This window comes from Geotrypetes seraphini, chromosome 8 (genome assembly GCF_902459505.1).
Source record: "Geotrypetes seraphini chromosome 8, aGeoSer1.1, whole genome shotgun sequence".
Classification (NCBI taxonomy): domain Eukaryota; kingdom Metazoa; phylum Chordata; class Amphibia; order Gymnophiona; family Dermophiidae; genus Geotrypetes; species Geotrypetes seraphini.
This window is the reverse complement of record NC_047091.1, coordinates 135,791,840-135,808,772: the sequence shown is the minus strand read 5'-3', so window position 1 is coordinate 135,808,772 and position 16,933 is coordinate 135,791,840. Positions and strand designations below refer to the sequence as shown.

The 16,933-nt window shown below is 45.0% G+C and overlaps 1 protein-coding gene across 3 annotated transcripts in view; it reads left to right on the top strand.

Moving 5' to 3' along the window:
• Positions 1–16,933, top strand: part of LOC117364668 (protein HIRA) — a 111,607-nt gene that overhangs the window by 18,008 nt on the left and 76,666 nt on the right. For all 3 annotated transcript variants that reach the window (XR_004540293.1, XM_033954121.1, XM_033954122.1), the window contains exons 6-9: positions 2,175–2,270; positions 9,138–9,298; positions 12,268–12,435; positions 13,445–13,558. Coding sequence is in view for 2 of the 3 variants with exons in the window: in XM_033954121.1 (XP_033810012.1) it covers positions 2,175–2,270; positions 9,138–9,298; positions 12,268–12,435; positions 13,445–13,558 (539 nt within the window). In the remaining variant the exon portion in view is untranslated. The remainder of the gene's footprint in view (positions 1–2,174; positions 2,271–9,137; positions 9,299–12,267; positions 12,436–13,444; positions 13,559–16,933) is intronic.

Here is a 16,933-nt window from a genome sequence, read left to right as displayed (position 1 = left end):
GCAGCATTCATTGAGTTGTTAAAAGCTTGTATTTTCAGTTCCTACTGTCAAGAAAGTTGCTGGTGCAGATCACAAAGCAATCAAATTATATTTCAAATTGCGGGCTGGTTTTATTAAACTGAGTTAGTTTGCATTTAACACACATTATTGTGATTTGGCAGCCTCAAACTTCCCTGTAAGCAGTGACACAGTAAGGGGGAGGGGGCGAGGTCTGCCCCGGGCGCCATATTGGTGGGGGCACCAGCACCCTTCCTCCTCTCTGCCCTGCCTCTTCCTACTCCTCCCCTCATCACGTGTGTGCCCCCCTTCCCTTCCCTTCCCCTGTACTTCTAGTTGTTCACCGTCACGAGCAACAACTTCAAAGTGCTTCTCGCAACCGTGTCGTTTCTCCTGCTGACCAAAAGCAGAAAAGAAACTGCAGATGGAAATGTACAAGGATAAGAATCTTTATTAAAAACCATATAAATTTGTAATCCTTTGAAAATGACTCTCATATACATGGAATGCGGACCCTACATGGTCCGTGTTTCGGAGAAACACTTCTTCCTCAGGGGTCCGAGATGTCCAATATATCACATGTAGAGGGTGATGAGGAAAACAATGTAGTAAAATGGTCATCAAAATTTTCGAAATTGATGCAAAAAAATCTCTCGGTGCATCAGTTCAGAAGGAGAGAATTTTGATGACCATTTTACTACATTGTTTTCTGCATCACCATGTGATATATTGGACATCTCGGACCCCTGAGGAAGGAGTGTTTCTCCGAAACACGGACCATGTAGGATCTGCATTCCATGTATATGAGAGTCATTTTCAAAGGATTACAAATTTATATGGTTTTTATGTTGAATCAATTTTTATTATCAAAGAACAGATGACAAACCAACAAACAAACAAACCATAGTAACAAAAGAGAACAATCAGATACATAATATCAAATCCAACATTCCCACCCACTCCACCCCCATCCCAAACCCCTTAGTCTGAATCAGACGCATATAACCCACTGCCAAAGATAAAGAGTGAACTCCAACACCGAAAAAGAGAGAAGAAAGAGAGAAAAGGAAAGAAAAGAAAAAGGAGGGAAAAGGAAGAATACCCGGTGCCCCCTCAAGGATGAAAACAAGCCCGGGCCTCAGAAAGAATTACAATGAATTCAGAATGTCACTTCGAGCCCGTGGTGATAATGAAAAAAGGTAAGAATCCCAGATCCGAAGGAATTGGCGCTTTCTTTGAAAGTTAAAAGACGCATCCGTCCGCTCCAGCAGCAACAGAGCATGCAAACGATTCCTCCAAGCCCAAAAGGAGGGCAAAGTATCTCCAATCCAAACAGATAGAATCACTTTCTTCCCCAAAACACCCACCCGTCTCATAAACTGCCGCTGACCCGAATCAGGTAAACAGAAGGCCTCATACTTATCCAGCAAGAGACCAGCTGCCGAAAAGGGAAGCATAGAACCTAAAACACGCTCCACATAAGATAAAACCTGCCTCCAAAAATGTTTGATTTTCACACAGGACCAAAAGGCATGGATAAACGAATGGGGTTGCTATTTATATGGTTTTTAATAAAGACTCCTATCCTTGTACATTTCCATCTACAGTTTCTTTTTTGCTTTCGGTGTTCGTTTTTCATTGCAGATTCGTTGGATTTTTCTTTGCTTTACTTTGTGCAGTTTCTCCTGCTGACGTCACTTCTGGGTGGCGTGCATAGGAAGTGACGTCGAGGGAGAGCCGATGGGGTCACGAGGAGCACATTGAAGTTCTTGAGGTTCATGGCAGTGAACTACTAGAAGTATGGGGGAAGGGAAGGGGCGGCGCAGCAGGGGGGAGAGGAGGGTTGGGGAGGGGTGCCACCATCCTGGGTGCATCTCATCCTCGCTATGCCACTGCCTGTAAGCTATACCTTCTTCAGCTTTGGGCAAGTTTGGCGCCCCCTATAGAAAGAACAGTTGTGCTGGTTTCTGACCATTAATGCCAGCAAGAGAGTGTACTCGAATCTTCAACTTTATTGATTTACTATCCAGCACCCAGCTGGAAGGAGAATCTTGATGTGAAGGGTGTCATTATTAGATGACTGTCAGTGTTAGTAGGATGATGACGTAGATGAAGCTGTGGCCTGACTTGCATTATAGGTTTTAATGTTCTTAATACTTGGACATTCTTTGTGCTAGATGTGATGGATGTCGCTTGGTCCCCTCATGATGCCTGGCTAGCATCCTGCAGTGTGGATAACACAGTGGTGATCTGGAATGCACTTAAATTCCCAGGTATGGACACATGGTTGTGATTGATTCAGGTGATGTCTTTTAGCTCCCGTGTTACTTTAATCTTTTTTTTTTGGATCTGATAGTTGCCTTCTGTTGTTTTGGGGCTTTAATTTATTTGGATTTGGTTTATACCTTTTTTTTCAGTTAGAGCTCAAGGCAAATTACATTCAGGTACGTAGGCTTCTTTGGGCTACAATGTATTGAATCTTCATTTGCAACTACACAAGAGTTTGTTTTTTTGTGTTGTTTTTTTTTTTTTTTTAAAGCCCTCCCAACTCTTTGCAGGATAGTGACAGGGGCCACAAACTGTGTCTCTATGTAGATCCTGAGTATGATCAGTAGGTATTACAGTTAAGCGATGGCTGAAACTTCCTCCCCTCAGAATCCTTGAATGCTGCCTCCACAGTATCTCCATGCCCAACTGTTCCAGGAAGTAGAAGCTAGGCCTGCAGATCACATCCAAATACTTTCAAGGTAGTGCACAGCCATTGAGACTGAGTCGCCAGGCCTGCCACAGTCCTTCCTAATTTGTACCAGCTTGACCCTGGGGTTAAGGGGAGAATATTCCCTTTAAAACCTATTTCTGAGCCCCAGTTTGTATACATACTTCTCCTCTTTTATAAAGTCTATGAACACTGCAGTCCTTACTCTGAAATGGTGGGTATTTCTGCACAGTAGTTCTCCGAATCAGTTCCCAGCTCACTACTGGGGGCATTTTCAAACCACTAAGACGTCTAAAAAAATGACATAATCTGGCACTTGGATGCTTTTCTCGCCAAAATGTCCAAGTGCCAATTTTCAAAATGGACTTTCTGGACATCTTGCAAGGCTTCCTAGCCACTGTGCGTCCAAAATTCAAGGGGGAGGGGCGTGTTATGGGTTACCTCTAGGCGTGCTTAGATTTAGACATCTTGCAGTGACAACTGAACTTTTTCCAAGACGTCCAAGACGTTAGGAGCTAGACCTGTTTTAAAAGTGTCTAAGCACTAAAAGGATAACCATACTGACCAAATGACCACTGGAGGAATGAAGTAATTACCCCATACTCTACCAGTGGTCACTTACCCCCTCCCACCTCCCCAATATCTGAATGAAACAGTACATACCTGTCTCTAGAGCAGCAGCATTTGGTATGGGAAATCCTAGTAGAGCATCACACAGGTATCTTAAGTAGCCTGGTGGGTGGGCTAGTGAGCCATGAGAAGGACCCAGGCCCATAAGTGACTCTAACCACTACATTTATGATGGAAAGTGTGAGCCCACCAAAATTCTACTATACTGCCATATAGGTGCCACCAGAAGCCATAAAGGCTATTGGGGTGGTAGACAGGTGGGTATAGTAGGTTTTAGGGGTGTTTTGGAAGGCTCACTGTACATTAGAAGAGGATTATGGTGAGAAGTACTTCTGGCACCCTATGTGAAGTTCACAGCAGTGCCCTCTAAGGTGCCCCACTGTTATGTTGGTGTGTCTGTGTGACCAGTCAATTACTTCTACTACTAATCATTTCAATAGCGCTACTAGACATACAAAGCGCTGTACATCAAAACATAGAAGAGACCGTCCCTGCTCAAAAGAGCTTACAGTCTAGTCAAGACAAACTGTACAAGAAAGTGCATCAATAAATTAACATAACATAAAAACTCACTTGTATACCGCAAATACCATTAAGTTCTATGCGGTCCACAGAGACTAGTAATACAAATGAATAAGCATCCAATATCTAACTTCTGAAAGATTCCGTAAAAAGATGCGTCTTTAAGGCACATCGAAATTGTTGATACGAATTTTAAAGTGTGAATATGTGAGTCAGATCCCTAATCCACGAGGCTGCCTGAAAAGACATCAATTGTTCCTGTAATTTCTTATACACAGTGCTCAGGTGAGGGAATTTCAGAGAGAATGATAAAGACAGATATTGGTGCTTAGAAGGTGGGTTGGAGTTTGTAATTGAAAGTATCTTCAAAGAATGCTGGCCCCTCCCAAGTCCAAATGGTCTGGATTTGGATGTTTTAAACTTGTATGTTTTTGTGGTTGAAAATGCCCTAAAAAGGTAAGCATACTAAGGTTGGATGGCCAAGATGTCCAAGTAGATGATTCCCCCCCCCCCCAAAAAGTGGATATTTTCGGAATTTGGACATTTTGGAAAATGGACGTTTTTGGAATTTGGATTTTGGACATACTTCTCAGGACGTCTAAAGTCGGACTTAGAGGCACTGTCGAAAATGCCCCTTCACATGATATTGTGATTCTGAACCTTCCAGCAACAAGCTTTTCTCAATTGCATTTGTACAGAATCAGAAATGGTGGACAGGAGAGGCAAGGTTTATAAAGTAACATGTCTTCCTGAAGCTGTCTCTCCCTCAACGATCACCTCAATTCCCTGGCAAAATCATGCTTTTTCAGCCTCCACATGCTGAGGAAAGTAAGATCCTACTTAAGCCAAAAACATTTCGCCGTCCTTGTCCAATCCATCATCCTCTCTAAACTCGACTACTGTAATGCCATTTATTTATGCCTAACAAAAAAAAGTCTTCAAAGACTCCAGCTTATCCAGAATACTGCAGCCAAGCTGATCTTTGCAAAACGCAAATTTGACCATGTCTCCCCACTCCTAACCAACCTTCACTGGCTCCCAGTGATTCCCAGAATTCATTTCAAATGCTCCTGCCTGGCTTTCAAGATCATTCACAGCATCCTCCCTCCTCTAATCCCACTATCCTTTAACGCCTCGAGGCCTGCTACCACCAGATCCGTCCACAGACATAAACTATCCTTCCCCTCTCTACACGGTATTCTCTATGTAGGCAAACTGGGAAAATCCCTTCTCTTCAAAATCACGGGCCTTTGGAACGATCTCACTACCCGCTGCGGAACCTGGGCTCCCTCCAATTATTCCGCAAACAACTGAAAACCTGGCTTTTCTCTAACATATAACTTTATTTCCCTGCTTATATTCCCTCTATTTATATGCTCCTGTAAATCTCTCTCCTTTCTCTTCTTATATTTTTAAGCTTTGTAAACCGTGCTGAGCTCCATTTCCGAAGAAGATGCGGTATATAAACTTAAGGCTTAGTTTAGTTTAGTTTAGTTTAGATCCACCTGCCTCTATGATTTAAGAGTGTCTCCTCCTAGTAAAGTGATGTAATACACTGGTGCAAGATAAGATCTGTTTCCTTACAGCATTTCACCTATGGATTTCTTCTTGCTGTGTTTTAACAAGTTGCTTATATAACAGAGATGGAAGCAGTTCTGCCTTTTCTTCTGCCTGGGTGTAGCAGCACTATGTGTGATAATCACTTAGGGTGTGTATTGCACCAGCTAAATAATTTGATGGATTGGCCTGTTACAGCTGAGAGAGGGAAGTCTTTACATTACAGTTTCATATTAATCAAATGCATTGGGATTAAAGACTTTCGCAACATTGGGGTGGGTGTGTGTGTAGCGGGAGGGGCATGGGCTCAGTATCTAAACTTGGCTTTATCTTCTTGAGTAGACAGGTAATAAGTATAGTAGAGGGGAAAGAGCCTCAGTCATGATACAAGATGACACCTCATAATTGATTAAAGTGTACAGTTAGGCTGGCTCCATCCTGCTCAGCCAGAAGATTACCACTACAGTGAGAGGACAGGGGTGGGGTAAATTAAAGATGGCTAAATATCAGGTTAAATGCAAATCTTTTTTTATGTGTGACACCTTAACCCAGTTGAGCTGGAAGTGCACAGAAATGGGTTAAAAACAAAGGGCTGGATTCTCAAACTTCACCGGTAAAATCCGGCAAGTTGATGTAGTGGCCCTAGTGGGAGCGATTTTTATTTTACGGGCAATTCTTAGCATGCATATAATTTGCATGCTATTATGCTGTTTGTGCGGAGAATTGCTCAGAAGAGCAATCGCTAAACACAGCTCCTCCCTTCTGTCAAAGCTGCTCTTCCTGCCACGATCAACTGAGCTGCAGGTCTCCCCAAATCCTGCCGGCTCAGCTGATTAACAGGCAGGGAGAGCAGCAAAAAGAAAAGTTCCCCCTCCCGGCGACACCCTCCTCACCTGCCATTGTACAAGATCAGTGAGGGATGCCCGCTCCCTCCTGCTGCGCCACCGCAGGGGTCCTCTGCCCCACACCCCAACAACTCGTAATTGTAAATTGAAAGACAGCAGGAGGAATGCCCACTCCCTCCTGCCGCTACCGTCACCCACTCCCCCCCCCCAGTACCTTGAACTTGAAGGATGGCTGGAGGGATGCCTACACCATCTGGCTGGCAGTCCTGTCTCTTCAATATGGCGAGCTTTTTCCTTTCTGGTGCATCCTGGGATGCACTGGGAGGGGCTTAAGGCCTTGATTGGCTCAGGCACCTAAGGCCTCTCCCCTGGGCAGGGCTTTAGGTGTCTGAGCCAGTCAGGGCCTTAGGCCTCTCCCAGGCATCCCAGGATACACTGAGAAGGGGAAGGTCCACCATTTTGAAGAGGTGGGTCTGCCAGCCGGAGGGAATGGGCATCCCTTCAGCTGTCCCTCAATTTAAAGGTGTAGGGGCTGTTGCTGATTGTGCGGGGGGAGGGGGACTACCGATGGTAGGAGGAAATGGGCATCACATTGAATGGCCCTGGGGAGGGGGTTCGTTGGGAGGGAGGAATTGGGGGTCTTTTTTAATTAGTGTGTGGTGGGGGGCTGAGCTGTCAAGCCTTACTTTATTGTCAGTGCTTGAGCCAATTAATTCTCAGGCACTGACTGGAAAGTAAGGCTACAACAGCTTAGACCCTACCAGTCTTATGCTCTGCCTAGCATTACTTTCACATAGTGCTTTTCAGCAATGAAACTACATAATCACAAGGATTTCCAGTAGTTCGTTTTATATCCATATTTGTTTTTACCATGGAATCTTCATATTTTAGGACCCCTGAGGAAGATGGTTTAGTCGAAACATGGGTCCCTATCCTTTAATACATATGTGGATATCATTGATGTGTCACTTTCTACTGTTAGAATGAAATCTTGCATCACGAACATTAGTTCCACAGTCCTTTGCTTTTGGCTGCTATCCTTTTTCTGCAGAAGTGTTGGGTTCCATTTTTGCTTTCTGAGCTAATCAGTGCTCAAGCACTGACCGGAAAGTAAGGCTGCAATAGCTCAGACCCTGCTAGAAAATTTTGCCCGCAAATGTAATTCAATGAGGTTAGAGAATCGCCCAGAGTGGTCGTTTAAATATTAATGAGCCTGTTTTCTACCATTTTAATAGTAGCATGGAATGTTGCTACTCTTTGTTTTTTTGCCAGGTATTAGTGACCTGGATTGGCCTCTGTAAGGACAGGTTACTGGGCTAGATGGACCATTGATCTGACCCAGTAAGGTTATTCTTATGTTCTTATATTCTAAAGACCTCGTTGTACTACATTTGCATGGCAGAGTCAGAGTCTGCTAGGAAGGTCGGAAAAGACCCCACGGTGAATTGTTCTGATAATTGGTCAATAATATACTGACACGCTAAACCGGCTGGAACCGGTTTAGCGACCATCGTTAAAGGCACAGTAAGGTTTGAAAATCTGGCTCAAAGTGACTACCGTATTTTCACGTAGATAACGCGCACCCGTGTATAACGCGCGGGAAACCGACATATATGTAAAACAAATTTTATATACCGCGCACACCCGTATACCGCGCATGCTGCCCCGACTCTCCCGTCACCGCCCGACTCTCCTTTCGCCCGCCCCGACTCTCCTCTGGCCACCCCGACTCTCCTTTCCCCCGCCCCGACTCTCCTCTCCCCCTTGAAGTCCTGTCCCCACCCTGAAAGCCTGATGCCCCCCCGACGTCCGATTCACCCCCCCCCGCAGGACCGCTCGCACCCCCACCCCGAAGGACCGCTCGCAAGCACCCACCCCCCCACCCCAAAGGACCGCTCGCACGTACTCCCACCCGTACCCCCACCCTGAAGGACCGCTCGCACCCCCACAGCCTCCCGACCCCCCCCCCCACTCATCATGTAGAAGCTCCTACCGGTGTCCTGCTGCTTCCTCTTGGCGGTCCCGGCCCTTGTGTGAGCCCTGCGTCTGCGCTGCTTCGTCTTCCGGTGGTCCCGCCCTTTCTCTGACGTCAGCGGGGGGGGGTCAGGAGGCTGTTGGGGTGCGAGCGGTCCTTCAGGGTGGGGGTACGGGTGCGGGTGGGAGTACGTGCGAGCGGTTCTTCGGGGTGGGGGTGGTGGGGGTGCGAGCGGTCCTGCGGGGGGGGGGTGAATCGGACGTCGGGGGGGGGAACTATGTAAAAAAAAATTTGTAAAACGCGCTCACGCGTATACCACGCAAGGTTATGCACGATTTGTAAAAACTGTGTATAACGCGCGCGTTATATGCGTGAAAATACGGTACTGTTTTTAAATCTGTTCTATGACTAGCTGCTTAGCCTTAAAATGACACCATGAGTAAAGTATGTGTAGAATTCTCCCCTACTGTACAGACATGGGACTGGATTTTCAGCTGGCAAGGTCACTGACTGGCACATAACTAATCTGTATATTCAACACCATTACCTGTCTAGGTAGTGATCGGTAATCGCAGCAGCACTGTTGTTCAGAAGTTGAGTATCGCTGCTAAATGGATAATTTGTACTGCTGCCTTTGGTCCTCCTCTAACCTGACCCAGAATTATACAGATAGTATTGGGTTGTTTAGTGATTTAAATGGACTGATATAATCAGTATAATATCGTATAATATCTTAAAAAATATATAGATAAGGGAATTGTATGTTGGCCACCCAGAGGCCAATTCACAGCTCCTTTTGGCAGCCAGCTTTCAATTAGTTTTTGACACCGTCTGATGGTGTGGTCATTTGATCTCAAGATCTTTCTGAAACTCTTGTTTCTTCCTCCTGGCCCAGAGATTATTGCCACGCTGCATGGGCACTCTGGCTTGGTCAAAGGACTGACCTGGGACCCTGTTGGGAAGTACATTGCCTCACAGGCCGATGACCGCAGCCTGAAGGTCTGGAGAACCATCGACTGGCAGCTGGAAACGAGCATCACCAAACCTTTTGATGAGGTATCCAATCTTTAGGTTTATATACCAGGTCATCTCCTGAACTGGAGGCTTGACTCGGTTAACATAAAGCCACATACACTTGAAGGAGAGAGATGCTTTGTAGGTTCCCTCTCTGTAAGGATAAACTATTTATCCGCAGAAACAAAGACTTATGCACAGAAAAGGTTTCTTTTAAAATTATTTAAATTATGTGTGGGTAAAGGACTGCATGCACAGCCTGTATGTGTATCAATTTACCTAAACAGGTTTGTAGTATTTCCAGGAGAGGGGTGGGAAGGGTTTATCTTTTACCCAGGTTATGATCACAGGAGTAGCCTAATGGTTAGTACAGTGGCCTGAAAACCAGGGGAACGGGGTTCGACTCCCACTGCAGCTCCTTGTGACTCTGTGGAAGTCACTTAACCCTCCATTGCCCCAGGTACAAAATATGTACCTTTATGTAAAATGCTTTGATTGAAATCACAGAAAAGCAATATATCAAATTTCATCCCCTCTCCCTTTCCCTTATCTAAACATGTATAATATATATCTATTAGGCTTTTGTAATTTGCTTTGATGCTTGTAGCGAGTCAGCAGAATATCAAAACAAAAAATATATAAATGTGCACATATGTTATTAAATGTACCACAACCACTGTACCATTCTCACAACCAGACAGCATCAGAGCTTATCTCACTGTGCATGTGGATGCATCATTCTCTCAACTTGCACCACGGTATAGAATAGCTTTCAGAGCTCTTCATTGTGCCACTGTTGTCACCATATTGCTAGACAGCATTTCAAAAACTTCATCCCATCATTCATCCTACTTTTTTTTTTGGGGGGGGCTCTTCAACTAGTTTTTTCCCCACATTCACTGGATTTATAGTTATTTAGCTTTACAAGTAATTGTATATTTTCCTATACAGGCAGTCCCTGGGTTTAAAACGGATTCCATTTTTAAACCGTTCTTAAATTGAATTTGTATGTAACTCAGATCCTACTATTCTTCCCACCTTCTCCACCTCCTTGAGGCCACTCTTGCATCCGTTTCTATCCATCCCACTGTTCCCTCTCCGCCACCACATCCAGCATTACTCCCTTTCATCTCTCTCTTCCTCATGCATCTCTATCTCGCTTCTCTCCCATCACCATGTCCAATAATTCTCTGTCCCTCCCTATGCCCAACAATTCTCCTCTTCATCTTCCCATGTGCAACCTATCTTTCCCTCTCACTCAGACACCCAGTTCTCACTTTCTATTCCCTTCCCCACCTCAGCATCTCTTTCCTTCAATCCCTCCATTCTTCCATCCTATGGCTTCCCCCTCCCTCCACTCTGTGTCCTAAGTTTCTGCCCCTTTCCTCCTTCCTTCCAGTCTTTGTCCAAAGTTTGGTCTCCCTCCCATGCCCCAAAGTGCCCCTCTCTCTCTCCCTCTCTCCATTCTGTGCCCCAAGTATGTGCCTCTTTCTGGCGGGTGTTTACTTTCTTCCAGCCGGCTCCCTCCTCCTTCCAGTCACAGTTGTTTCTCTGCACAAAGCTGTGGACAGTGGCTCCTACGTGCATCCCACGGCTGAGCCAGAAGCCTTCCCTCTGACATCAAAGGATGCTCCTCCCACGTCAGAGGGAAGGCTTCCAGCTCAGCTGCAGGATGCGCATAGGAGCTGCTGCCCACGGCTTTGTGCAGAGAAACAACTGCAGCTGGAAGGAGGAGGGAACTGGCCAGAAGGTAAACATCCTCCGATGGGAAGCATGTACTTGGGACAAAGAATGGAGGGAGAGGGGCACGTTGGGACACCAAAGGTAGAGCATGAGTACGAGTCTGATGTAAGTCATATGTTCATAAAACGGGGACTGCCTGTACACCATTGTTATCTATGATTTGCATCTTGCATTAACAAATGTGCATTGCATTACACAAATTGCTTGTATTATAAAGTCCTGTAATACTATGTGCGAGTGGGAATTCTATAGTTCCTCCTCATGGTATAAGTAAAGTCCAAGATCTCACTGTCTGAGGAGAAAAGGAAACAGAGATACTTTTAGTCAAATGAGATTCAGAACTAAGATGCAGAATGTGGTGGGCATGCTTATTTTGCAGATATTCTGACCTCGTACGTTGGTTATATTTGTAGTAATTTGTCACAAATTTAGTCAATTTTGCTTTTTTGATCTAGTAAAAATATCTTTTAAAAGTAAAAGAATAGTTAAAGTCACCTGTCCAGCAGAGCCAGAAAGGCCCAGCATCATACATACTGATTTTGGAACATGGAAGAAGGTGGTTGCAGCACCAAGCGATTTGTCATAGAAGAGACTTCCTCCTTTCGTTTGACAGGAAAATAAATGAGCGTCTTCCAGGCATAAGGGCAGATTCAGTAAACAGCACCCCAGGTTAGGTACCAGGAAGATCTGTACTAAGCCAGTATTTTGTAAAGGGTGCTCTGCATGGAATGACCTTCACAGACTACTGGCTTAGGGCTCATAGCAACCTGACTTTGGGCAGGAGCAGTTATGCCAGCCAAAAACTAGTGTAAATGCTGGTGCCTAGCTAATGGCAGTTGGGCAAGTAAATAAAACTATAATACTGCACCTAAATCCTTCAAACGCCCTCACATGCCCCCTTTGGAGTCATGCACGAAAAAAGTTAGGTGCTCAGTTTGCAGGATATGGAAGTAAGTCAGTTATATGCTCAACTGCTAATTAGTGCCTGAGACCAAATATTAATAATAGCACCAATTAGCTAATTATGTTACATGCATAACTGAACCTATTTGTGCCAACTTTTTGTGCCATTTATAGAGTTTAGGGAATAGTGTTTGAGAATAGGGATTATAAAAATGTTTATGATAGGTCTAGTGAGACACTGATTTTTAATTAACTGAAATCATAACTTCCTGAACCATAAAATGCCTCATGTTTTTATTAAGACCATTAATATCTGCAGTGCCAGTGCTGAGTTCCATTGCTTATTCCTGACCTCTGTATTTCAGTGTGGTGGTACGACCCATGTCCTACGCCTGAGTTGGTCCCCAGATGGTCATTACTTGGTCTCGGCTCATGCGATGAACAACTCTGGTCCTACCGCTCAGATCATCGAACGCGATGGTTGGAAGACCAATATGGACTTTGTAGGACACCGCAAGGCTGTGACTGTGGTGGTGAGCAGAACACACAATGCATCAGCTCATTTCCCTGCTATGAGGGCTCCCAGATGTGGGGCAGGTTTCAGGTTTTATTTCAGATTTATTTAAATTTTGATATCGCTTATAAAACTTCAAAGGCAAACTGCAGTGAAAAAGAAATGGTTTGTGCAGGCCTGGAAAAAGTTTGTCTGTATTTTAGGCTTTTTTTTTCAATGAAGCTGCTGCTTGTTCTGGGATCAGTAGCATGGTGTTTTGCTAATATCTGGTTTTCTGCCAGGTCACTGTTGGAAACAGAACACTGGTCTAGATGGACCGTTATTATGACCCAGTATCGTTATTCTTTTGTTCTTATGCTTTGCTTGCTAGCTGTGCATATATCAATGCATTTCAGAATACCTGGCACCATAGGTGTAGTATGGTATAAGGGGGGGTGCAGGCAATAGGCTAATTCTGGTCTTCTCTCATCACTGACAAAATAACTTCCTTCCTCTATGTTTCACCTCTTCCCCCTCAGGTCAAAGGTCTACATGTTCTCAATGAGTGACCACTGTAAGGATGTGCAGGAAGTAATGCACTATCCGACAGTTGTGTATATGAAGTGCATGTATTATTCCAGGAAGTGTATCAGTGGTACAGCTCTAAAATGTGTTTGGAGACATAATGGACTACTAGTGTGCATAGGAATCTAGGAAGTTTTTGTTTTCTTTTTTAGCTTATATCTTTATTTTTCAATATTTCAGCACAAATCAGAACTAATGTCAGAATGACACGCTTTTTCTTTAGTGCACTGTACAACATACAAAACAGCATTTTACATAATCACTAACAAATATACAAACTAGATGTACCCCTTCCCCCCAGTCTAGAAAAGTTTCCATTCATTGTAGCTAAAGCACTTATGGTTTTAATGTGTACTTGGCAAATTCCTCATGTTTTCTTTTGATATGGTCTTGAAGATATGAAAGCCTTGTGATAGGTTTTATTTTTCTACTCATATTAAAATTATATATATATTTCTTTATAGAAATTCAATCCAAAAATCTTCAAAAAGAAGCAAAAGAATGGGAGTGCTCCAAAGTCCAGCGGCCCCTACTGTTGTTGTGCTGTGGGAAGCAAGGATCGCTCCCTTTCCGTCTGGGTGAGCAGAGTTCCCTTTCCTTAGGCTGGGCAAGCAGGACTTTCACACTCTGCAAGCACTGGTTTGAATGTGATGATTATGAAGACTTTGGATTTACTGAAAACTTGAGTTTGCCTCAAAGCTGCATGGAAAGGTTCATTTAATTAGGAAATTTAAATACTTCTTCCAGTGCAATAGTTATGGTATGCTGAACCATAGGGTTATCCATCTGTGCTCGCAAGCATACTGCAAGAGATGTCAGTCCATAACTTTTCAACTCAACCTCCTTCTCCATGGTCTCTGCTGCTCCCTTCAGTTCTTCCTTGTGCAAACAAGCATGAAGATGTCTTTCTGATCTGCTCTGTTTCTTTTTTTATTGTTGTGCGGATTGTTTTGTTTTTTTGGCTTGTTCGTGGATTTTTAAATTTTTTTTTTTGTAGTGTCTGAGATCCTGGTTCAAAGGGGCTGTGCTGCCTGCTCAGAGAAGAGCAGACGTTTAAGTCTGCAGCTGGCAAGTGTATCCTTCGGGGACTTGTACAGGTATCCTGATGAAGATTTGTGGAGCTCATGGCTCTGGGCCTGTTGCACTTGCTCGTTTCCTTGACTTGGTCAGAAGCTTGAGCGCAGGCATCAATAGTGGTCCTTTGGGTCACTCAGGGTGCTGGTTGCATCTTTGCCTCCCCCCTCCCCCCCACTCACTTCTCAAGTCATGTGTCACAGTCTGGAGGGGTAGAGAATCAGTCCGACCAAGGTCCGACTGGCAGCCTGAAGATCTAGGCGTGGGAGCTGACCGGCAGCTTGAGACAGAGAACTTTTCCAGATCCAGCTACATTTTAAAGGAGCTGAAGCAGGCTGCAGTACCATTTCCCTAGCACATGGTCTATTACAGCCTATGGTGAAAATCGGGGAGGTCCTTGAAAAGTATGTTTTAATAGTTTCTGCAATTAGGTCTTTGGTTCCCCTTCTTTAAAATCCTGTTTTAATTTTTTGGTCAGCCCTGAGGTATTTGGAAGCTGTTTTTTGGTGTCAAAATGCTGCCAGAGTGGCCATCTTAGATTTCCCAATTTTATTTATTTATTTTCCCCCTAAGTTCTCCAAATTTTCCTAAACAACTTGTTTTGCCTCAAAACTGACAGGTATGGAGTCCTCAGACTCCCCTATTTCATGCCTTATTTGCACTGGATGGGCGACTGAAGAGTACCCATGCACCACGTGCTGTGCAGCATGGGATGTTGGGGTGGGAGCTTTGGGCTTAGCCCCTCTGTAGTCTTCTAGAGCCAGAGAAAGGCAAAATGTCTCATCGATAAACCCCGTCCTCCCAGTGTTGTCTTCTGATCAGGGTCCGGGCTCAACCCACATCTTTTCCATGGCACCCGGGCATGAGGATCCTAGTCATAGAGGTCTGGGAGATCACTGAAGGCTCCCTGAGGTGGCTAAAACCATGACTAAGCTTTGGATCAAGAGTTCCAACAAATTCCAAAGGTAGATTACCTGGTAGCCCAGGTAGCCAAATGCACTTCCCTGCCAAGTAAGGGAGGCATAGTTTTAAAGGATCCGCAGTACCACAAAGTAGATATAGTCCTCAGGAGGCAGTTTGAGGTTCTAGCCTTGGGGATTAAGGCTGCTGCTGCAGCCTTTTTTGTGGTATGCGCCTGTCATTCCAGGCTACGAAATCTGAACCTGGTGGAGGCTGCACCTCTGCCACAGCTTGTGTTAGCTAGAGTAGACTACGTTGCAGATACACTCTATGATGTAATCAAAGTTGTGGGGAAAGTCTCCGCAAATTCAATCTCTGCCATTGTATGCTTTGGATCAGATAATGGGCAGGTGATTTGACCTCTAAAGCAACTCTGAGCAGGCTCCCGTTCAAGGAGATAAATGCTGTTTAGGAAGGGCCTAGATGATGGCAAGTGTACAAGATCGCCATTTAGGAACTATACCAGAAAGCAGACTCTGAACGGCCAGAGACCAGAGCCAGGGGTCTTTTTCATGGGTCATGGCACTCTTGCCAATACTCTACAGGAGCCTCTAACCAGAGAGCCTATCAAAGTATCAGACAGCAATTCTCCAGGATTCAGAGGAACTAAGGTTCCAGTTTCCTCTCTGTTGTGCCAGCCAAAAAGCCACAATGACACCAGCCCTCAAGCTGCTCCTGTGAAGATTGGAGGTTGGCTCTCAGACTATGTGGAGGCCTGGGAACAAATAATAACTGACTGCTGGGTCCTGAAGATTATCAGAGAGGATTACAAAATGGAGTTCACACACTCTCTCTCTGACTGGTTCATGGATTCGCCAGTAGGCCGGCCAGAGAAGGCAGAAAAAGTGGGCAATGTTAAGAAGGTTGTTAGATATTCAGTCCATAGAACTGATTCCTTTAGAAGACTTGGGCTCTGGCAGATACTCGATATACTTTGTCATGCACAAGAAAGGCTCAGAGGAGTGGAGATCAATCCTGGATCTCAAACATGTCAACACGGCCCTGAGAGTTCCTCAGTTCTGAATGGAAACTGTTTGGTCCATCATCACAGCAGTAGAGCCAGGAGAATTTCTGGCCACCTTGGATTTGACAGAAGCTTACCTTCACATTTCAGTCTTCCTGGAACACAGAAAGTTCCTGAGATTCCATGTTTTGGAGAATCACTATCAATTATCAGCACTTCCACTTGGGATGGTAGTAGCGCCCCAAACTTTCATCAAAGTTGTGGTAGTGGCCACTCATCTCCGCAGAGTGGATTGGCAAGTGCATCCGTACTTAGATGATTGGTTCATCAGAGCACCATCCTGAGCAGAAGGTGAAAAAGCAGTAGCAGCAGTTATGGAGACGTTGCAGAGTCTGGGCTGAATTATGAACTTTCGAGAGAGCTCCTAGTTCCGGTACAGTCCCTGGAATATCTGGGGATCTTATTCAACACGGCAGAAGGCTGAGCCTTTCTTCCAGAAGCTTGCAAACAAAAGCTTTGGTCAAATTACAGACCTATTGACCAAGCCAGTGCCTAGTGTGTGGTATCACCTTCAGGTCCTTGGGCTGATGGCAGCCACAATAGAGGTGGTGCCCTGAGTGAAGGCACATATGCGTCTCCTGCAGGTCGCATTGTTGTCTCACTGGTTGCCTCAGAGAGACTCCCTGCAAGTTCCGCTCCCTTGGACAGCGGCAGCCCGAAGCAGTATGAGCTGGTGGCTACGCCCACAGCCCCTAGCAAAGGGAAAATGGCTCCAGATCAATTCCTGGTTCATCCTAATGATGGATGCCAGCTTGTTCGGCTGGGAGGCTCATCGCAATGGTCATCCAGTTCAAGGACAATGGACTCCGTCTCATTGGAAAAGGTTTATCAACAGGCTGGAACTGTGAGCCGTTTGTCTAGCTCTGCAACAACTGCAGTCTTTGCTGAAGGGCAA